General features: G+C 43.1%; 2 protein-coding genes across 2 annotated transcripts in view; one reads left to right on the forward strand and one right to left on the reverse strand.

Annotated features, from left to right (window-relative positions):
• The window catches only part of dclre1c (DNA cross-link repair 1C, PSO2 homolog (S. cerevisiae)), a 38935-nt gene extending 17271 nt beyond the window's left edge, over nucleotides 1–21664 (reverse strand). The window contains exons 1-9 of the mRNA XM_055937163.1: nucleotides 21264–21664; nucleotides 21070–21121; nucleotides 20864–20948; nucleotides 20697–20756; nucleotides 20473–20528; nucleotides 11168–11269; nucleotides 7533–7605; nucleotides 6854–6994; nucleotides 5831–5932 (exon numbers count right to left, since the gene is read on the reverse strand). Coding sequence (XP_055793138.1) covers nucleotides 5831–5932; nucleotides 6854–6994; nucleotides 7533–7605; nucleotides 11168–11269; nucleotides 20473–20528; nucleotides 20697–20756; nucleotides 20864–20948; nucleotides 21070–21121; nucleotides 21264–21372 — 780 coding nt within the window. The 5' untranslated portion in view covers nucleotides 21373–21664. The remainder of the gene's footprint in view (nucleotides 1–5830; nucleotides 5933–6853; nucleotides 6995–7532; nucleotides 7606–11167; nucleotides 11270–20472; nucleotides 20529–20696; nucleotides 20757–20863; nucleotides 20949–21069; nucleotides 21122–21263) is intronic.
• A 99-nt stretch (nucleotides 21665–21763) lies between these two features.
• Nucleotides 21764–23062, forward strand: meig1 (meiosis/spermiogenesis associated 1). The gene is made up of 3 exons (XM_055937166.1): nucleotides 21764–21862; nucleotides 22508–22690; nucleotides 22796–23062. The coding sequence occupies exons 2-3, from the start codon at nucleotides 22538–22540 to the stop codon at nucleotides 22922–22924; spliced, it is 282 nt and encodes a 93-aa protein (XP_055793141.1). The 5' UTR covers nucleotides 21764–21862; nucleotides 22508–22537; the 3' UTR covers nucleotides 22925–23062.
• Nucleotides 23063–24326: the final 1264 nt, after the last annotated feature.

Genomic DNA, 24326 nt, shown 5'->3' on the forward strand with positions numbered 1-24326 from the left:
AACAACATGTTTCTATTGGTTAGGACTCCTCCTCCTACACCACAACACGTTTCTATTGGTTAGGACTCCTCCTCCTACACCACAACATGTTTCTATTGGTTAGGACTCCTCCTCCTACACCACAACATGTTTCTATTGGTTAGGACTCCTCCTCCTACACAACAACATGTTTCTATTGGTTAGGACTCCTCCTCCTACACAACAACATGTTTCTATTGGTTAGGACTCCTCCTCCTACACAACAACATGTTTCTATTGGTTAGGACTCCTCCTCCTACACAACAACATGTTTCTATTGGTTAGGACTCCTCCTCCTACACAACAACATGTTTCTATTGGTTAGGACTCCTCCTCCTACACAACAACATGTTTCTATTGGTTAGGACTCCTCCTCCTACACCACAACATGTTTCTATTGGTTAGGACTCCTCCTCCTACACAACAACATGTTTCTATTGGTTAGGACTCCTCCTCCTACACCACAACATGTTTCTATTGGTTAGGACTCCTCCTCCTACACAACAACATGTTTCTATTGGTTAGGACTCCTCCTCCTACACAACAACATGTTTCTATTGGTTAGGACTCCTCCTCCTACACCACAACATGTTTCTATTGGTTAGGACTCCTCCTCCTACACAACAACATGTTTCTATTGGTTAGGACTCCTCCTCCTACACAACAACATGTTTCTATTGGTTAGGACTCCTCCTCCTACACAACAACATGTTTCTATTGGTTAGGACTCCTCCTCCTACACAACAACATGTTTCTATTGGTTAGGACTCCTCCTCCTACACCACAACATGTTTCTATTGGTTAGGACTCCTCCTCCTACACAACAACATGTTTCTATTGGTTAGGACTCCTCCTCCTACACAACATGTTTCTATTGGTTAGGACTCCTCCTCCTACACAACAACATGTTTCTATTGGTTAGGACTCCTCCTCCTACACAACAACATGTTTCTATTGGTTAGGACTCCTCCTCCTACACAACAACATGTTTCTATTGGTTAGGACTCCTCCTCCTACACAACATGTTTCTATTGGTTAGGACTCCTCCTCCTACACAACAACATGTTTCTATTGGTTAGGACTCCTCCTCCTACACAACATGTTTCTATTGGTTAGGACTCCTCCTCCTACACAACAACATGTTTCTATTGGTTAGGACTCCTCCTCCTACACAACAACATGTTTCTATTGGTTAGGACTCCTCCTCCTACACAACAACATGTTTCTATTGGTTAGGACTCCTCCTCCTACACCACAACATGTTTCTATTGGTTAGGACTCCTCCTCCTACACAACAACATGTTTCTATTGGTTAGGACTCCTCCTCCTACACAACAACATGTTTCTATTGGTTAGGACTCCTCCTCCTACACCACAACATGTTTCTATTGGTTAGGACTCCTCCTCCTACACAACATGTTTCTATTGGTTAGGACTCCTCCTCCTCCTACACAACATGTTTCTATTGGTTAGGACTCCTCCTCCTACACCACAACATGTTTCTATTGGTTAGGACTCCTCCTCCTACACAACAACATGTTTCTATTGGTTAGGACTCCTCCTCCTACACCACAACATGTTTCTATTGGTTAGGACTCCTCCTCCTACACAACAACATGTTTCTATTGGTTAGGACTCCTCCTCCTACACAACAACATGTTTCTATTGGTTAGGACTCCTCCTCCTACACAACAACATGTTTCTATTGGTTAGGACTCCTCCTCCTACACCACAACATGTTTCTATTGGTTAGGACTCCTCCTCCTACACAACATGTTTCTATTGGTTAGGACTCCTCCTCCTCCTACAACATTGTTTCTATTGGTTAGGACTCCTCCTCCTACACAACAACATGTTTCTATTGGTTAGGACTCCTCCTCCTACACAACAACATGTTTCTATTGGTTAGGACTCCTCCTCCTACACAACAACATGTTTCTATTGGTTAGGACTCCTCCTCCTACACAACAACATGTTTCTATTGGTTAGGACTCCTCCTCCTACACAACAACATGTTTCTATTGGTTAGGACTCCTCCTCCTACACAACAACATGTTTCTATTGGTTAGGACTCCTCCTCCTACACCACAACATGTTTCTATTGGTTAGGACTCCTCCTCCTACACAACAACATGTTTCTATTGGTTAGGACTCCTCCTCCTACACAACAACATGTTTCTATTGGTTAGGACTCCTCCTCCTACACAACAACATGTTTCTATTGGTTAGGACTCCTCCTCCTACACAACAACATGTTTCTATTGGTTAGGACTCCTCCTCCTACACAACAACATGTTTCTATTGGTTAGGACTCCTCCTCCTACACAACAACATGTTTCTATTGGTTAGGACTCCTCCTCCTACACAACATGTTTCTATTGGTTAGGACTCCTCCTCCTACACAACAACATGTTTCTATTGGTTAGGACTCCTCCTCCTACACAACAACATGTTTCTATTGGTTAGGACTCCTCCTCCTACACCACAACATGTTTCTATTGGTTAGGACTCCTCCTCCTACACAACAACATGTTTCTATTGGTTAGGACTCCTCCTCCTACACAACAACATGTTTCTATTGGTTAGGACTCCTCCTCCTACACAACAACATGTTTCTATTGGTTAGGACTCCTCCTCCTACACAACAACATGTTTCTATTGGTTAGGACTCCTCCTCCTACACCACAACATGTTTCTATTGGTTAGGACTCCTCCTCCTACACCACAACATGTTTCTATTGGTTAGGACTCCTCCTCCTACACAACAACATGTTTCTATTGGTTAGGACTCCTCCTCCTACACCACAACATGTTTCTATTGGTTAGGACTCCTCCTCCTACACAACAACACATTTCTATTGGTTAGGACTCCTCCTCCTACACAACAACACATTTCTATTGGTTAGGACTCCTCCTCCTACACAACAACATGTTTCTATTGGTTAGGACTCCTCCTCCTACACAACATGTTTCTATTGGTTAGGACTCCTCCTCCTACACAACAACATGTTTCTATTGGTTAGGACTCCTCCTCCTACACAACATGTTTCTATTGGTTAGGACTCCTCCTCCTACACAACAACATGTTTCTATTGGTTAGGACTCCTCCTCCTACACAACAACATGTTTCTATTGGTTAGGACTCCTCCTCCTACACAACAACATGTTTCTATTGGTTAGGACTCCTCCTCCTACACAACAACATGTTTCTATTGGTTAGGACTCCTCCTCCTACACAACAACATGTTTCTATTGGTTAGGACTCCTCCTCCTACACAACATGTTTCTATTGGTTAGGACTCCTCCTCCTACACAACAACATGTTTCTATTGGTTAGGACTCCTCCTCCTACACAACAACATGTTTCTATTGGTTAGGACTCCTCCTCCTACACAACATGTTTCTATTGGTTAGGACTCCTCCTCCTACACAACATGTTTCTATTGGTTAGGACTCCTCCTCCTACACAACAACATGTTTCTATTGGTTAGGACTCCTCCTCCTACACAACAACATGTTTCTATTGGTTAGGACTCCTCCTCCTACACAACAACATGTTTCTATTGGTTAGGACTCCTCCTCCTACACAACAACATGTTTCTATTGGTTAGGACTCCTCCTCCTACACAACATGTTTCTATTGGTTAGGACTCCTCCTCCTACACAACAACATGTTTCTATTGGTTAGGACTCCTCCTCCTACACAACATGTTTCTATTGGTTAGGACTCCTCCTCCTACACAACAACATGTTTCTATTGGTTAGGACTCCTCCTCCTACACAACAACATGTTTCTATTGGTTAGGACTCCTCCTCCTACACCACAACATGTTTCTATTGGTTAGGACTCCTCCTCCTACACAACATGTTTCTATTGGTTAGGACTCCTCCTCCTACACAACAACATGTTTCTATTGGTTAGGACTCCTCCTCCTACACAACAACATGTTTCTATTGGTTAGGACTCCTCCTCCTACACAACAACATGTTTCTATTGGTTAGGACTCCTCCTCCTACACAACAACATGTTTCTATTGGTTAGGACTCCTCCTCCTACACAACATGTTTCTATTGGTTAGGACTCCTCCTCCTACACAACAACATGTTTCTATTGGTTAGGACTCCTCCTCCTACACAACAACATGTTTCTATTGGTTAGGACTCCTCCTCCTACACAACAACATGTTTCTATTGGTTAGGACTCCTCCTCCTACACAACAACACGTTTCTATTGGTTAGGACTCCTCCTCCTACACAACAACATGTTTCTATTGGTTAGGACTCCTCCTCCTACACAACAACATGTTTCTATTGGTTAGGACTCCTCCTCCTACACCACAACATGTTTCTATTGGTTAGGACTCCTCCTCCTACACAACAACATGTTTCTATTGGTTAGGACTCCTCCTCCTACACCACAACATGTTTCTATTGGTTAGGACTCCTCCTCCTACACCACAACATGTTTCTATTGGTTAGGACTCCTCCTCCTACACAACAACATGTTTCTATTGGTTAGGACTCCTCCTCCTACACCACAACACGTTTCTATTGGTTAGGACTCCTCCTCCTACACAACAACATGTTTCTATTGGTTAGGACTCCTCCTCCTACACAACAACATGTTTCTATTGGTTAGGACTCCTCCTCCTACACAACAACATGTTTCTATTGGTTAGGACTCCTCCTCCTACACAACATGTTTCTATTGGTTAGGACTCCTCCTCCTACACAACATGTTTCTATTGGTTAGGACTCCTCCTCCTACACAACATGTTTCTATTGGTTAGGACTCCTCCTCCTACACAACATGTTTCTATTGGTTAGGACTCCTCCTCCTACACAACATGTTTCTATTGGTTAGGACTCCTCCTCCTACACAACAACATGTTTCTATTGGTTAGGACTCCTCCTCCTACACAACAACATGTTTCTATTGGTTAGGACTCCTCCTCCTACACCACAACACGTTTCTATTGGTTAGGACTCCTCCTCCTACACAACAACATGTTTCTATTGGTTAGGACTCCTCCTCCTACACAACAACATGTTTCTATTGGTTAGGACTCCTCCTCCTACACCACAACATGTTTCTATTGGTTAGGACTCCTCCTCCTACACCACAACATGTTTCTATTGGTTAGGACTCCTCCTCCTACACAACATGTTTCTATTGGTTAGGACTCCTCCTCCTACACCACAACATGTTTCTATTGGTTAGGACTCCTCCTCCTACACAACAACATGTTTCTATTGGTTAGGACTCCTCCTCCTACACAACAACATGTTTCTATTGGTTAGGACTCCTCCTCCTACACAACAACATGTTTCTATTGGTTAGGACTCCTCCTCCTACACAACAACATGTTTCTATTGGTTAGGACTCCTCCTCCTACACAACATGTTTCTATTGGTTAGGACTCCTCCTCCTACACCACAACATGTTTCTATTGGTTAGGACTCCTCCTCCTACACAACAACATGTTTCTATTGGTTAGGACTCCTCCTCCTACACAACAACATGTTTCTATTGGTTAGGACTCCTCCTCCTACACAACAACATGTTTCTATTGGTTAGGACTCCTCCTCCTACACAACATGTTTCTATTGGTTAGGACTCCTCCTCCTACACCACAACATGTTTCTATTGGTTAGGACTCCTCCTCCTACACAACAACATGTTTCTATTGGTTAGGACTCCTCCTCCTACACAACAACATGTTTCTATTGGTTAGGACTCCTCCTCCTACACAACAACATGTTTCCATTGGTTAGGGGTTGCTAAGAGAAAGGGGGCGTGTAGCAGCGTTACCTTGGGGTGACGGCAGGCATGGATCTGAGTGGCTCGATCCGTGGTCACATGACTCAGAATCTCTGGCATCTTCTTAAACATGTCCAGGCTCTTGACATGAATCTACAACACACCACGGGACAGTTGAGCTAACGTAGGCTAATGCCATTAGCATGAGGTTGAGCTAACTAAGGCTAATGCCATTAGCATGAGGTTGAGCTAACGTAGGCTAATGCCATTAGCATGAGGTTGAGCTAACGTAGGCTAATGCGATTAGCATGAGGTTGAGCTAACGTAGGCTAATGCCATTAGCATGAGGTTGAGCTAACGTAGGCTAATGCGATTAGCATGAGGTTGAGTTAACGTAGGCTAATGCCATTAGCATGAGGTTGAGCTAACGTAGGCTAATGCCATTAGCATGAGGTTGAGCTAACTAAGGCTAATGCGATTAGCATGAGGTTGTAAGTAACAAGAACGTTCCCAGGACATAGACATATCTGATATTGGCAGAAAGCTTAAATTCTTATTCATCTAACTGCACTGTCCAATTTACAGTAGCTACTTACAGTGTAAGAATACCATGCTATTGTTTGAGGAGAGTCGCACAATTATGAACTTAAAGTTATTAATAAACAAATTAGGCACATTTGGGCAGTCTTGATACAACATTTTAAAGAAATGCAATGGTTCATTGGATCAGTCTAAAACTTTGCACATACACTGCTGCCATCTAGTGGCCAAAATCTAAATTGCACCTGGGCTGGAATAATACATGATGGCCTTTCTCTTGCATTTCAAAGATGATGGTACAAAAAAAGGTTTGTTTCTTCTTCTTTGTATTATCTTTTATCAGATCTATTGTGTTTGATTCTCCTACATTCATTTCACATTTCCACAAACTTCAACGTGTTTCCTTTCAAATGGTACCAAGAATATGCATATCCCTGCTTCAGGTCCTGAACTACAGACAGTTAGATTTGGGTCATTTTAGGCGGAAATTGAAAAACGTGGCGGATCCTTAAGAGGTAAGTGTTGGTCACCTACCTGTGTGTGGAACTCGTTCCCCAGGTTAGTGAAGAGGTATTCATATCCGTAGGCAGCTTTACAGTTCAGCCACACTGTATGGTACACACTCCTACTGATCCAGTCCTGTACCAGCCCCCGGATAGCATGTAGACAGGTCTCCTACACACACACACACACACACACACACACACACACACACACACACACACACACACACACACAGTAGCTCGCTCGCTCTCTCTCTGTAGCTCTCTCTCTCTCTGTAGCTCTCTCTCTCTCTGTAGCTCTCTCTAGCTCTCTCTCTCTCTCTCTCTAGCTCTCTCTCTCTCTCTCTCTCTAGCTCTCTCTCTCTCTCTAGCTCTCTAGCTCTCTCTCTCTCTAGCTCTCTCTCTCTAGCTCTCTCTCTCTAGCTCTCTCTCTCTAGCTCTCTCTCTCTAGCTCTCTCTCTCTAGCTCTCTCTCTCTAGCTCTCTCTCTCTAGCTCTCTCTCTCTAGCTCTCTCTCTCTCTCTCTAGCTCTCTCTCTCTCTAGCTCTCTCTCTCTCTAGCTCTCTCTCTCTCTAGCTCTCTCTCTCTCTAGCTCTCTCTCTCTCTAGCTCTCTCTCTCTCTAGCTCTCTCTCTCTCTAGCTCTCTCTCTCTCTAGCTCTCTCTCTCTCTAGCTCTCTCTCTGTAGCGCTCTCAGGATCCCACACACTCACCCTGCTGGGGATCTGGTAAAAGCGAGGGTCGTAAAAGGTGGAGTCCAGATACACACTCTTGATGTCTTTCACCCTGAAACAACACATCACACGGTCTGGCATTGGAACTGAGGACCACTGTGTATTGGTTAGGGTTAGGGTGGGTAAGGGTGACTGTATATTGTCTAGGTTGTACTTGGTGTGTCCTGGTAAGGGTGACTGTATATTGTCTAGGTTGTACTTGGTGTGTGCTGTTAGGGCTCGGATGACACACACAATACCCCATAATGACATCACAATACCCCATAATGACACACACAATACCCCATAATGACATCACAATACCCCATAATGACATCACAATACCCCATAATGACATCACAATACAATTTTTTGTTGTTGAAATATCACATTTACATAAGTATTCAGACCCTTTACTCAGTACTTTGTTGAAGTACCTTTGGCAGCGATTACAGCCTTAAGTCTTCTTGGGTCTGACGCTACAAGCTTGGCACACCTGTATTTGGGGGGGGGTTCTCCCATTCTTCCCTGCAGATCCTCTCAAGCTCTGTCAGGTTGGATGGGGAGCGTCGCTGCACAGCTATTTTCAGGTCTCTCCAGAGATGTTCGATCGGGTTAAATTCCCGGGCTCTGGCTGGGCCACTCTAGGACATTCAGAGACTTGTCCCAAAGCCACTCCTGCATTGTCTTGGCTGTGTGCTTAGGGTCGTTGTCCTGTTAGAAGGTGAACCTTCGCCCCAGTCTGATGTCCTGAGCGCTCTGAAGCAGGTTTTCATCAAGGATCTCTGTATTTGCTCCGTTCGTCTTTACCTCGATCCTGACTCCCTGCCACTGAAAAACATCCCCACAGCATGATTCTGCCACCCATGTTTCACCGTAGGGATGGTGACAGGTTTCCTCCAGACGTGACACTTGGCATTCAGGCCAAAGAGTTCAATCTTGTTTCTCATGGTCTGAAATCCTTTAGGTGCCTTTTGGCAAATTCCAAGCGGGCTGTCATGTGCCTTTTACTGAGGAGTGGCTTCCGTCTGGCCTCTCTACCGTAAAGGCCTGATTGGTGGAGTGCTGTAGAGATGGTTGTAATTCTGGAAGGTTCTCCCATCTCCACAGAGGAACTCTGGAGCTCTGTCAGAGTGATCATTGGGTTCTTGGTCACCTCCCTGATCAAGGCCCTTCTCCCCCGATTGCTCAGTTTGGCCGGGCGGCCAGTTCTAGGAAGAGTCTTGGTGGTTCCAAACTTCTTTCATTGAAGAATGATGGAGGCCAATGTGTTCTTGGGGATCTTCAATAATGCAGGCATTTTTTGGTACCCTTCCCCAGATCTGTGCCTCGACACAATCCTGTCTCGGAGCTCTACGGAAGATTCCTTCAACCTCATGGCTTGGTTTTTTCTCTACCCGTCAACTGTGGAACCTTACATAGACAGGTGTGTGCCTTTCCAAATCGTGGACTCCAATTAAATTGTAGAAACATCAAGGATGATCAATGGAAACAGGATGCACCTGAGCTCTACAGTATTTTGAGTCTCAGAGCAAAGGGTCTGAATACTTATGTAAATATGGTATTTGTTTACTTTTAATACATTTGCTAAAATTAACAAAACTTTTCGCTTTGTCATTATGGGGTATTGTGTATCGATTAATGAGAGAAAATGTATCTATCCATTTTATAATGTAACAAAATGTGGAAAAACGAAATGTGGAAAAAGTGAAGGGGGCCTGAATACTTTCCTCAGGCACTGTGTTGGCCCCTGAAACGGGTCCTATGCCCTAGATTCAGAGTTATTTGAAACAGGTCCTATGCCCAATTTGTTTTTCACCTTTATTTAACCAGGTAGGATAGTTGAGAACAAGTTCTCATTTACAACTGCGACCTGGTCAAGATAAAGCAAAGCAATTCGACACAAACAACAACACAGAGTTACACATGGAATAAACAAACATAAACAAACGTACAGTCAATAACACAATAGAAAAAGTCTATATACAGTGTGTGCAAATGAGGTAAGATTAGGGAGGTAGGGCAATAAATAGGCCGTAGTAATTACAATATAGCAATTAAACACTGGAGTGATAGATGTGCAAGTAGAGATACTGGGGTGCAAAGGAGCAAAAAAAATTTACAATATGGGATGAGGGATGAGGTAGTTGGGTGGGCTATTTACAGATGCGCTACGTACAGGTGCAGTGATCTGTGAGCTGCTCTGACAGCTGATGCTTAAAGTAAGAGAGGGAGATATGAGTCTCCAGCTTCAGTGACTTTTGCAGTTTGTTCCAGTCACTGGCAGCAGAGAACTGGAAGGAAAGGCTGCCAAAGTAGGTGTTGGCTTTGGGGATGACCAGTGAAATATACCTGCTGGAGCGCGTGCTACAGGTGGGTGCTGCTATGGTGACCAGTGAGCTGAGACAAGGCGGGGCTTTACCTAGCAAAGACTTATAGATGACCTGGAGCCAGTGGGTTTGGCGACGAATATGAAGCAAGGGCCAGCCAACGAGAGCATACAGGTCGCAGTGGTGGGTAGTATAAGGTGATTTGGTAACAAAACGGATGGCACTGTGATAGACCGCATCCAGTTTGCTGAGTAGGGTGTTGGAAGCTATTTTATAGATGACATCGCCGAAGTCTAGGATCGGTAGGATAGTCAGTTTTACTAGGGTAAGTTTAGCGGCGTGAGTGAAGGAGGCTTTGTTGCGAAATAGAAAACCGATTCTAGATTTAATTTTGGATTGGAGATGTTTAATGTGAGTCTGGAAGGAGAGTTTACCGTCTAGCCAGACACCTAGGTTTTGTAGTTGTCCACATATTCTAAGTCAGAATCGTCCAGGGTGGTGATGCTTCATACTCATCGCCAGACCCACTGGCTCCAGGTCATCTATAAGTCTATGCTACGTAAAAGTTCCACCTTATCTCAGCTCACTGGTCCCGATAACAACACCCACCCGTAGCACACGTTCCAGCAGGTATATCGGACTGGTCATCCCCAAAGCCAACACCTTCTTTGGCCGCCTTTCCTTCTAGTTCTCTGCTGCCAGTGACTGGAACGAATTGCAAAAATCACTGAAGTTGGAGACTTACATTTCCCTCACAACTTTAAACATCAGCTATCTGAGCAGCTAACCGATCGCTGCAGCTGTACGCAGCCCATCTGTAAATAGCCCACCCAATCTACCTACCTCATCCCCATATTGTTTTTATTTACTTTTCTGCTCTTTTGCACACCAGTATCACTATAATGACATCACAATACCCCACACACCAGTATCTCCATAATGACATCACAATACCCCATAATGACATCACAATACCCCCCACACCAGTATCTCTACTTACACATCATCATCTGCTCATCTATCACTCCAGTGTTAATCTGCTGAATTGTAATTATTCGCTCCTATGCCCTATTTATTGCCTTACCACCTCATGCCTTTTGCACACACTGTATTTGGACTTTCTTTTTCTACTGTGTCATTGACTTGTTTATTGTTTATTCCATGTAACTCTGTGTTGTTGTTTGTGTCACACTGCTTTGCTTTATCTTGGCCAGGTTGCAGTTGTAAATGAGAACTTGTTCTCAACTAGCTTACCTGGTTAAATAAAATAAAAAACCTGTAGGTAGTATATATATGTGTGTGTACCTGCTCCCAGAGTGGAGGAGTTCTATGCGGGAGGAGTCTCCCTTCGCCAGTCGGAAGTCTCCTGTGTACAACACCGTACCTTGGGCCCCCTCTACCAAGAACCTACACACACACACACACACAAACACAAGGGTTGGGAGATGTTGATACCTTCATATCGTTCCTGTACCATAACGGGGTATACGCTACCAATGAATTCATTTATATATATCAGTACCAGTAAAGAGTTTAGACACAACTAATCATTCAAGGCTTTTTCACATTGTAGAATAATAGTGAAGACATCAGAACTATGAAATAACACATATGGAATCATGTAGTAACCAAAAAAAGTGTTAAATTATATTTGAGATTCTTAAAAAGTAGCCACCCTTTGCCTTGATGACAGCATTGCACACTCTTGGCATTCTCTCAACCAGCTTCATGAGGTAGTCACCTGGAATCGATTTCAATTAACAGGTGTGCCTTGTTAAAAGTTAATTAATGTATTTGAGCCAATAAGTTGTGTTGTGAAAAGGTAGGGGTGGTATACAGAAGATGGCCCTATTTGGTAAAAGACCGAGTCCATATTAGGGCAAGAACATTTCAAATAAGAAAAGAGAAATGACTGTCTATCATTATTTTAAGACATGTCAATCCAAAAAATGTAAAGAACTTTGAACATTTTTCAAGTGCAGTCACAAAAACCATCAAGTGCTATGATGAAACTGGCTCTCATGAGGACCTCCACAGGAAAGGAAGACCCAGAGTTACCTCTGCTGCAGAGGATAAGTTCATTGTAGTTAACTGCACCTCAGATTGCAGCCCAAATAAATGCTTCACAGAGTTCAAGTAACAGACACATCTCAACATCAAATGTTCAGAGGAGACTGTGATAAAAAAATAAAAAATAATCTCACTTTCATTTAACTAGGCAAGTCAGTTAATAACACTTCTTTGGGATAGGGGGCAGTATTTTGACGTCCGGATGAAAAGCGTGCCCAAAGTAAACTGCCTGCTACTCAGGCCCAGAAGCTAGGATATGCATATAATTGGTAGATTTGGATAGAAAACACTCTAAAGTTTCTCAAACTGTTAAAATAGTGTCCGTGAATATAACAGAACTGAAATGGCAGGCAAAACCCCGAGGAAAAACCATCCACCCCCCCCAAAAATTCATCCTACCACTGATTTCAATGGCTGTCACTTTTAAAATAGGGCGAAATCGTGCCCGATTGCAGTTCCTAGGGCTTCCACTAGATGTCAACAGTCTTTAGAAAGAGTTTTAGGCTGGTTTTTGGAAAAATGAGCCAGAAATTGTAGTTTTTCTAGGTGGCTCCCATTTTGGCTTTAGTGTTTCCAAGCGCGTGACAGAGGGCGTCCTTTGCTATTTTTCTCCCGTAAAGACAATAACGATTCTCCGTCTTAAATTGTATCGTTTATTTGCGCATTAGGGTACCTAAGGATTGATTATAAACGTTGATTGACTTGTTTGGATAAGTTTATTGGTAACGTTTGGGATTCATTTTGTATGCATTTTGAAGGAGGGAAACCGAGTGGATTATTGACTGAAGCGCGCCAGCTAAACTGAGTTTTTATGGATATAAAGAAGGACATTATCGAACAAAAGGACCATTTGTAATGTAACAGACCTTTTGGAGTGCCAACAGAAGAAGATCTTCAAAGGTAAGGCATTTATTATATCGCTATTTCTGACTTTCGTGTCGCAACTCCCTGGTTGAAAATTATATGTTATGCATGTGTGTGCTGGGCGCTGTCCTCAGATAATCGAATGGTTTGCTTTCGCCGTAAAGCCTTTTTGAAATCTGACACGATGGCTGGATTAACAACAAGTTAAGCTTTATTTTGATGTATTGCCTTGTGATTTCATGAAAGTTTAATATTTATAGTAATTTAATTTGAATTTCACGCTCTGTAATTTCACCAGATGTTGGATGTTGTATCCCAAAGAAGTTAAGAACAACTGCTTATGTACAATGACGGCCTATCGGGGAACAGTGGCCTTGTTCAGGGGGAACAGTGGGTTAACTGCCTTGTTCAGGGGGACAGTGGGTTAACTGCCTTGTTCAGGGGGACAGTGGGTTAACTGCCTTGTTCAGGGGGAACAGTGGGTTAACTGCCTTGTTCAGGGGAACAGTGGGTTAACTGCCTTGTTCAGGGGAACAGTGGGTTAACTGCCTTGTTCAGGGGAACAACTGCCTTGTTCAGGGCAACAGTGGGTTAACTGCCTTGTTCAGGGGGAACAGTGGGTTAACTGCCTTGTTCAGGGGAACAGTGGGTTAACTGCCTTGTTCAGGGGAACAGTGGGTTAACTGCCTTGTTCAGGGGGAACAGTGGGTTAACTGCCTTGTTCAGGGGAACAGTGGGTTAACTGCCTTGTTCAGGGGAACAACTGCCTTGTTCAGGGCAACAGTGGGTTAACTGCCTTGTTCAGGGGGAACAGTGGGTTAACTGCCTTGTTCAGGGCAACAGTGGGTTAACTGCCTTGTTCAGGGGGAACAGTGGGTTAACTGCCTTGTTCAGGGGAACAGTGGGTTAACTGCCTTGTTCAGGGGAACAGTGGGTTAACTGCCTTGTTCAGGGGAACAGTGGGTTAACTGCCTTGTTCAGGGGAACAGTGGGTTAACTGCCTTGTTCAGGGGAACAGTGGGTTAACTGCCTTGTTCAGGGCAACAGTGGGTTAACTGCCTTGTTCAGGGCAACAGTGGGTTAACTGCCTTGTTCAGGGCAACAGTGGGTTAACTGCCTTGTTCAGGGCAACAGTGGGTTAACTGCCTTGTTCAGGGCAACAGTGGGTTAACTGCCTTGTTCAGGGCAACAGTGGGTTAACTGCCTTGTTCAGGGCAACAGTGGGTTAACTGCCTTGTTCAGGGCAACAGTGGGTTAACTGCCTTGTTCAGGGCAACAGTGGGTTAACTGCCTTGTTCAGGGCAACAGTGGGTTAACTGCCTTGTTCAGGGCAACAGTGGGTTAACTGCCTTGTTCAGGGGAACAGTGGGTTAACTGCCTTGTTCAGGGGAACAGTGGGTTAACTGCCTTGTTCAGGGGAACAGTGGGTTAACTGCCTTGTTCAGGGGAACAGTGGGCTAACTGCCTTGTTCAGGGGAACAGTGGGTTAACTGCCTTGTTCAGGGGAACAGTGGGTTAACTGCCTTGTTCAGGGGAACAGTGGGTTAACTGCCTTGTTCAGGGGAACAGTGGGTTAACTGCCTTGTTCAGGGGAACAGTGGGTTAACTGCCTTGTTCAGGGCAACAGTGGGTTAACTGCCTTGTTCAGGGGAACAGTGGGTTAACTGCCTTGTTCAGGGGCAGAACGACAGATTTTTACCTTGTCAGCTCGGGGATTCGATCCACCAACCTTTTGGTTAATAGCCCAACACTCTAACCACTAGGCTACCTGCCGCCCCTACGCTCTAACCACTAGGCTACCTGCCGCCCCTACGCTCTAACCACTAGGCTACCTGCCGCCCCTACGCTCTAACCACTAGGCTACCTGCCGCCCCTACGCTCTAACCACTAGGCTACCTGCCGCCCCTACGCTCTAACCACTAGGCTACCTGCCGCCCCTACGCTCTAACCACTAGGCTACCTGCCGCCCCTACGCTCTAACCACTAGGCTACCTGCCGCCCCTACGCTCTAACCACTAGGCTACCTGCCGCCCCTACGCTCTAACCACTAGGCTACCTGCAGCCCCTACGCTCTAACCACTAGGCTACCTGCCGCCCCGAATCAGGCCTTCATGGTTGATTTGCTGCAAAGAAACCACTACTAAAGGACACCAATAATAAGAAGAGACTTGCTTGGGCCAAGAAACACGAGCAATGGACATTAGACCGGTGGAAATCTGTCCTTTGGGCTGATGAGTCCAAATTTGGTATGTTTGGTTCCAGCCGTCGTGTCTTTGTGAGACGCAGAGTAGGTGAACGGATGATCTCTGCATGTGTGGTTCCCACCGTGAAGCATGGAGGAGGTGGTGTGATGGTGCTTTGCTGGTGACACTGTCTGTGATTTATTTAGAATTCAAGGCAAACCACAGCATTCTGCAGTGATACGCCATCCCATCTGGTCTGCGCTTAGGAGAATATCATTTGTTTTTCAACAGGACAATGACCCAACACACCTCCAGGCTGTGTAAGGGCTATTTGACCAAGAAGGAGAGAGATGGAGTGCTGCATCAGATGACCTGGCATCCACAATCAACCGACCTCAACCCAATTGAGAGTTTGGGATGAGTTGGACTGCAGAGTGAAGCAAAAGCAGCCAACAAGTGCTCAGCATATGTGGGAACTCCTTCAAGACTGTTGGAGAAGCATTCCAGGTGAAGCTGGTTGAGAGAAGGCCAAGAGTGTGCAAAGCTGTCAAAGGCAAAGGGTGGCTACTTTGAAGAATCTAAAATATATTTTGATTTGTTGAACACTTTTTTGATTGTGTTATTTCATAGTTTTGATGTCTTCACTATTATTTTACAATGTACAAAATAGTAAAAATAAAGAAAAACCCTTGAATGAGTAGGTGTGTCCAAACTTTTGACTGGTACTAATAAATATATATATAACACACTATATACCAGTTCTTGATACACACGGGAAACTGTTGAGTGTGGAAAAACCCAGCAACGTTGCAGTTCTTGACACAAACCGGTGCGCCTGTACACAAAACATTAGGAACACCTGCTCTTTCTATGACATAGACTGACCAGGTGAAAGCTATGATCCCTTATTGATGTCACTTGTTAAATCCACTTCAATCAGAGTAGATGAAGGAGAGGAGACTGGTTATAGAAGGATGTTTGAGATAATTGAGACATGGATTGTGTATGCGTGCCATTCAGAGGGTGAATGGACAAGACAAGAGATTTAAGTGCCTTTCAACGGCATATGGTAGTAAGCACCAGTTTGAGTCAAGAACTGCAACGTTGCTGGGTTTCTCACACTCAACAGTTTCCCGTGTGTATCAAGAATGGCCCACCACCCAAAGGACATCCAGCCAACTTGACACAACTGTGGGAATCATTGGGTCAGCTTCCCTGTGGAAAGCTTTCGACATCTTGTAGTGTCCACGCTCCAACGAATTGGGGGGGAGGGGCAACTCAATATTAGGAAGGTGTTCTTATTGTTTGTACACCCCCCCTCCCCCCTTTGCTTCTCACAGTTGTGTCAAGATGGCTGGATATCCCAGCAGCACTGCAGTTCTTGACAAACCGGTTTGCATGGCACCTACTACCATACCTTATTCAAAGGCACTTCAACATGTTGTCTTGCCCCTTCACCCTCTGAATGGCACACATACTCCATCCATGTCTCAAATGTCTCAAGGCTTAAAAATCCTTTGTTAACCCGTCTCCTCCCCTTCATCTACACTGATTTGAAGTGGATTTAACAAGTGACATCAATAAGGGATCATAGCTTTTACCTGGATTCACCTGGTCAGTCTGTCATGGAAAGAGCGGGTGTTCCTAATGTTTTCGGGTTGGAGTCCCTACAAATTACTAGCGAATTCACATAGCGGACGCTAGCTAAATGCTAACAATCACACAAACAAATGACTAGCGAATTCACATAGCGGACGCTAGCTAAATGCTAACAATCACACAAACAAATGACTAGCGAATTCACATAGCGGACGCTAGCTAAATGCTAACAAGCACACATAAACAAATGACTAGCGAATTCACATAGCGGACGCTAGCTAAATGCTAACAAGCACACATAAACAAATGACTAGCGAATTCACATAGCGGACGCTAGCTAAATGCTAACAAGCACACATAAACAAATGACTAGCGAATTCACATAGCGGACGCTAGCTAAATGCTAACAAGCACACATAAACAAATGACTAGCGAATTCACATAGCGGACGCTAGCTAAATGCTAACAAGCACACATAAACAAATGACTAGCGAATTCACATAGCGGACGCTAGCTAAATGCTAACAAGCACACAAACAAATGACTAGCGAATTCACATAGCGGACGCTAGCTAAATGCTAACAAGCACACATAAACAAATGACTAGCGAATTCACATAGCGGACGCTAGCTAAATGCTAACAAGCACACATAAACAAATGACTAGCGAATTCACATAGCGGACGCTAGCTAAATGCTAACAAGCACACATAAACAAGTGACTAGCGAATTCACATAGCGGACGCTAGCTAAATGCTAACAAGCACACATAAACAAATTGCAAGGACAGACAACCCAGCTCATAAAGATATACAACAATCTCAACAGGCTACTCAGTTTGCTGCACAAAACAAATATTACACAGCATTGATCCAGACATTGAGTATCTCTGCTGTAACCAAGAAGCTTGATGTTGCCATCTAACACTTAGCAAGTTATCAAACCAGATGCACAGCATTGATCCAGACATTTAGTATCTCTGCTGTAACCAAGAAGCTTGATGTTGCCATCTAACACTTAGCAAGTTATCAAACCAGATGCACAGCATTGATCCAGACATTATCTCTGCTGTAACCAAGAAGCTTGATGTTGCCATCTAACACTTAGCAAGTTATCAAACAAGATGCACAGCTGGAGCCCTGGACGGAGATCATTTAGTCAGTACATCTTAGCTAGGGAAATGATAGCTGTAAACAGTGGCGTAGCATGAACCCCCGCGAAAAGAATATCACACTGTCGGTACTTCTAAATAGCCCAGTACACAGTAGCTATATATGATATATTACCCAAGTCTAACACACACACAAGCTAGGTGATACGTCATATTACCACAAACACACAAGCTAGGTGATACCTCATTACCACAAACACACAAGCTAGGTGATACGTCATATTACCACAAACACAAGCTAGGTGATACGTCATATTACCACAAACACACAAGCTAGGTGATACGTCATATTACCACACACACAAGCTAGGTGATACGTCATATTACCACAAACACACAAGCTAGGTGATACGTCATATTACCACAAACACAAGCTAGGTGATACCTCATATTACCACAAACACACAAGCTAGGTGATACGTCATATTACCACACACACAAGCTAGGTGATATGTCATATTACCACAAACACAAGCTAGGTGATACGTCATATTACCACAAACACACAAGCTAGGTGATACGTCATATTACCACAAACACACAAGCTAGGTGATACCTCATATTACCACAAACACAAGCTAGGTGATACGTCATATTACCACAAACACAAGCTAGGTGATACGTCATATTACCACAAACACAAGCTAGTGATACGTCATTACCACAAACACAAGCTAGGTGATACGTCATATTACCACAAACACAAGCTAGGTGATACGTCATATTACCACAAACACAAGCTAGTGATACCTCATTACCACAAACACAAGCTAGGTGATACGTCATATTACCACAAACACAAGCTAGGTGATACGTCATATTACCACAAACACAAGCTAGGTGATACGTCATATTACCACAAACACAAGCTAGTGATACCTCATTACCACAAACACAAGCTAGGTGATACGTCATATTACCACAAACACACAAGCTAGGTGATACGTCATATTACCACAAACACACAAGCTAGGTGATACGTCATATTACCACGAACACAAGCTAGGTGATACGTCATATTACCACAAACACAAGCTAGGTGATACGTCATATTACCACAAACACAAGCTAGTGATACCTCATTACCACAAACACAAGCTAGGTGATACGTCATATTACCACAAACACAAGCTAGGTGATACGTCATATTACCACAAACACAAGCTAGGTGATACCTCATATTACCACAAACACACAAGCTAGGTGATACGTCATATTACCACACACACAAGCTAGGTGATATGTCATATTACCACAAACACAAGCTAGGTGATACGTCATATTACCACAAACACACAAGCTAGGTGATACGTCATATTACCACAAACACACAAGCTAGGTGATACCTCATATTACCACAAACACAAGCTAGGTGATACGTCATATTACCACAAACACAAGCTAGGTGATACGTCATATTACCACAAACACAAGCTAGTGATACGTCATTACCACAAACACAAGCTAGGTGATACGTCATATTACCACAAACACAAGCTAGGTGATACGTCATATTACCACAAACACAAGCTAGTGATACCTCATTACCACAAACACAAGCTAGGTGATACGTCATATTACCACAAACACAAGCTAGGTGATACGTCATATTACCACAAACACAAGCTAGGTGATACGTCATATTACCACAAACACAAGCTAGTGATACCTCATTACCACAAACACAAGCTAGGTGATACGTCATATTACCACAAACACACAAGCTAGGTGATACGTCATATTACCACAAACACACAAGCTAGGTGATACGTCATATTACCACGAACACAAGCTAGGTGATACGTCATATTACCACAAACACAAGCTAGGTGATACGTCATATTACCACAAACACAAGCTAGTGATACCTCATTACCACAAACACAAGCTAGGTGATACGTCATATTACCACAAACACAAGCTAGGTGATACGTCATATTACCACACACACAAGCTAGGTGATACGTCATATTACCACAAACACAAGCTAGTGATACCTCATATTACCACAAACACAAGCTAGGTGATACGTCATATTACCACAAACACAAGCTAGGTGATACGTCATATTACCACAAACACAAGCTAGGTGATACGTCATATTACCACAAACACAAGCTAGTGATACCTCATATTACCACAAACACAAGCTAGGTGATACGTCATATTACCACAAACACAAGCTAGGTGATACCTCATATTACCACAAACACAAGCTAGGTGATACGTGATATTACCACAAACACAAGCTAGGTGATACGTCATATTACCACAAACACACAAGTTAGGTGATACGTCATATTACCACAAACACACAAGCTAGGTGATACGTCATATTACCACAAACACAAGCTAGGTGATACGTGATATTACCACAAACACACAAGCTAGGTGATACGTCATATTACCACAAACACAAGCTAGGTGATACGTCATATTACCACAAACACAAGCTAGGTGATACGTCATATTACCACAAACACAAGCTAGTGATACGTCATTACCACAAACACAAGCTAGGTGATACGTCATATTACCACAAACACAAGCTAGGTGATACGTCATATTACCACAAACACAAGCTAGGTGATACGTCATATTACCACAAACACAAGCTAGTGATACGTCATTACCACAAACACAAGCTAGGTGATACGTCATATTACCACAAACACACACATACACGCTCGCATGCAAACACAAACACACACACACAATACTCACATGACCGAGCCTGGACAGTGACCTGCAGGAAGCAGAGTCACCACAAGGTCTTCTCTCTGTAGACACACACACACACACACACACACACACACACACACACACACACACACACACACACACACACACACACTATCAGTCATCAAAGAGTCAGTCATATAGCAAACTAACAGCGATCAGCCCTTATATGACCCTATATGTGTTGTAATGATGAACCAGTGTCGTACCTCTCCTGAAGCCTCGTCTATTAAAGTGATTAGTGTGGGACTCTCCAGCTCCAAAGCAACCTAGACAAACAGAAGCACATCAAATTACACAAAACAAAGCTTACCTAGCAATACGTCCATAACTAGTGTTCAGTATTCAGAATGATTTTTGACAATGAACTACTTACTATGTGATCTTCCCAGAAGGCATATTTTGGATTGCTCAGCAACAGTTCCTTAGTTACAAATGAACAGTACAGTTTGACTGTCAGACTGGGACAAATGAACACAGACAGTACCGTTAGACCATCATTATCAGTTACCCATCCTTGTAGAAGCTTGAAACGTTTCACTGAACTTTCAGACCATCAAAAATAAAACGTTGTGAAATCACCTGAATTTCAACTTTCTTTTCAATAGAGGCCCCTTCAGTCCCTTCATGTGATCTGCAGAAAAGACATGATGTAAGTAGCTAACGTTAGCTAGTTACATGTCCACTGTGTACCAGTTAGAGCACATACTGGCTAGTTATCTTTAGCTAGCTAACCGCTGTTTGGGCTCACTGTATCTCAAAGATGATTTCTTTACCTTTATGACAGTGAGATAAAAAGTAAGCCCTTGCATGTAGATTCTCTTTGTCAAACCGGTCCAGCGACATGTTGGGATACTCCTTCATGCGACCCGCGAACGAACTCATTTTGACTGAGGATTAGCTCCAATACTTTCTAAACTCCCTCCCGCTCGTTGCCTGCTGCTCGGTGACAGGGCGGCGCATTTTGGTCGGGATACTTGAATAGCTAACGTTAGGTAAGCCACCTAGTGGATGGGAGCCAAAACAAAACGTTACCACTGCCAGCGTTGTATCTGCATTTTACCTGCTCACAATAACTACAACGTTGCTAGCATATATCTGTGCTACCAGTAGTCAATTACAAAAACAACACATTGTTAAAGAAGAAGAAGAAGAAGAAGAAGAAGAAGAAGAAGAAGAAGAAGAAGAAGAAGAAGAAGAAGAAGAAGAAGAAGAAGAAGAAGAAGAAGAAGAAGCAGAAGCAGAAGCAGAAGCAGAAGCAGAAGCAGAAGCAGAAGAAGAAGGAAGAAGGAAGGAACATTTGGGTTGCTAGGCAACTAAAGACAAGCTACCTCATCATCAACTCTTGGGACTGTGAGTCTTGCCCGATACAGCTGTAAGTAACATGTGATATTAGCTAATCAAATTGAGAAAAATGTATAGCTAGCTAGCCAGATTCAGTCTAATTCCGTAACTGTGACTTCTATATTATATCTACCATAGTAGCCTGATGCTAGTGCTAGCAAGTTTAATTCAAATATTGGCGTTAGCTAGCTAGCTACTGTACGTTTGGCGACGTTAGTGTCAACTGTGCAAATTCAATTTGATTGGTTTCGGCACGAATATTAAAACTGAAATCAGCTTAAGAAATATGTAGGTAAAATGTTTTCGGCAATAAGATGGTTAGTGTGTAAGAATTAAGAGAGCAGTTCTGCCTGCTCTCCCCTCTACAATTTCCTGTACCGAGACTGGCTATCTGACAAGTGACATGCAGAACCACCTGCTGCACCCATCTGCTCTCTATCCCCCAGGACAGGAGGACGGAGAGAAATAGAAAATCAGCCATACCCTACTTCTGCCACCTAATTCATATTCAGGATGCCCCTCCCCATATAACCTACTATGTAATTGCCATTCTTTTAAAATTGTGTTTTATTGTTTTATTTAGTTTACCTTTATGTATTTCAGTGTCCATGACTGTCATGTCAGTATTTAGAGATATTTGAACTTGTCTAACTGAGCCCACTATTTGCTCCTGTAGGTCGCCTGTGGACATCCTCTCTGCAGCACAATGTCTTGTGCAGCCTACTTAGATGGCAACGCAACGCCAAAGTCCATGAGCAGAGCCAAACAATGGACTGACGAGGTGGAGAACTTATACAGATTCCAACAGGCAGGCTACAGAGATGAACTGGAATACAAACAAGTAAAGCAAGTTGACTTGGTAAACAACTTAAATGAATCCTTATCACTGGCTAAAAGCATTGCCACTGACAGTTGGTTCACTACTAGATGAATGTGTCACTATGGCATTGCTTCTTTGTCTTAGATCGACAGGTGGCCTGAGACTGGGTTTGTGAAGAAGCTTCAGCGTCGAGACAACACATTCTATTACTACAACAGAAAAAGAGAATGTGAAGACAGGGAAGTCCATAAAGTGAAGGTCTATGCATATTAAATCAGCAGTGTCCAGCAATCTCTTTTCCATTTTGAATCTCTTTTGTCGTGTTTTTGAAGACGTCTGTAGGAAGGAAGGCAGCATCATCCCAGCTGTGGAATGTAGACCAGTTCACTGAATAAAGGGTGTGAGGCTGAAGCTGTCTGATGTGTGTGAACCTGTGAGGGGAGGTGTGGGTGTGTTATAAGGGTCCTTTGAACTGTGTGAGAGGGGATTATGGACTGGGGCTTTCACACCCTCATCATGTGATATTGTGACGTTAGTATGAGGACTGGGAATAGCATCAACAAAATAAAATACCTAAAGTCTGACCCCCTAACGGGGATATTCACATACCAGTACACTAACTATGATTCACACATACCAGTACACTAACTATGATTCACTATGATTCACATATACCAGTACACTAACTATGATTCACACATACCAGTACACTAACTATGATTCACACATACCAGTACACTAACTATGATTCACACATACCAGTACACTAACTATGATTCACATATACCAGTACACTAACTATGATTCACACATACCAGTACACTAACTATGATTCACACATACCAGTACACTAACTATGATTCACACATACCAGTACACTAACTATGATTCACATATACCAGTACACTAACTATGATTCACATATACCAGTACACTAACTATGATTCACATATACCAGTACACTAACTATGATTCACACATACCAGTACACTCACTATGATTCACACATACCAGTACACTAACTATGATTCACACATACCAGTACACTAACTATGATTCACACATACCAGTACACTCACTATGATTCACACATACCAGTACACTCACTATGATTCACACATACCAGTACACTAACTATGATTCACATATACCAGTACACTAACTATGATTCACATATACCAGTACACTAACTATGATTCACATACCAGTACACAAACTATGATTCACACATACCAGTACACTAACTATGATTCACACATACCAGTACACTAACTATGATTCACACATACCAGTACACTAACTATGATTCACACATACCAGTACACTAACTATGATTCACACATACCACTACACTAACTATGATTCACATATACCAGTACACTCACTATGATTCACTATGATTCACACATACCAGTACGCTAACTATGATTCACGCATACCAGTACACTAACTATGATTCACACATACCAGTACACTAACTATGATTCACACATACCACTACACTAACTATGATTCACATATACCAGTACACTCACTATGATTCACTATGATTCACACATACCAGTACGCTAACTATGATTCACGCATACCAGTACACTAACTATGATTCACACATACCAGTACACTAACTATGATTCACACATACCAGTACACTAACTATGATTCACATACCAGT

This window comes from Salvelinus fontinalis, chromosome 11 (assembly GCF_029448725.1).
Source record: "Salvelinus fontinalis isolate EN_2023a chromosome 11, ASM2944872v1, whole genome shotgun sequence".
In the NCBI taxonomy this organism is placed as follows: domain Eukaryota; kingdom Metazoa; phylum Chordata; class Actinopteri; order Salmoniformes; family Salmonidae; genus Salvelinus; species Salvelinus fontinalis.

Coding starts and splice junctions, on each gene's coding strand:
- meig1 (XM_055937166.1), top strand. CDS start 22,538: ATGTCTTGTGCAGCCTACTTAGATGGCAACGCAACGCCAAAGTCCATG. Junction 22,691..22,795: donor AAGTAAAGCAAGTTGACTTG/GTAAACAACTTA, acceptor TCTTTGTCTTAG/ATCGACAGGTGGCCTGAGAC.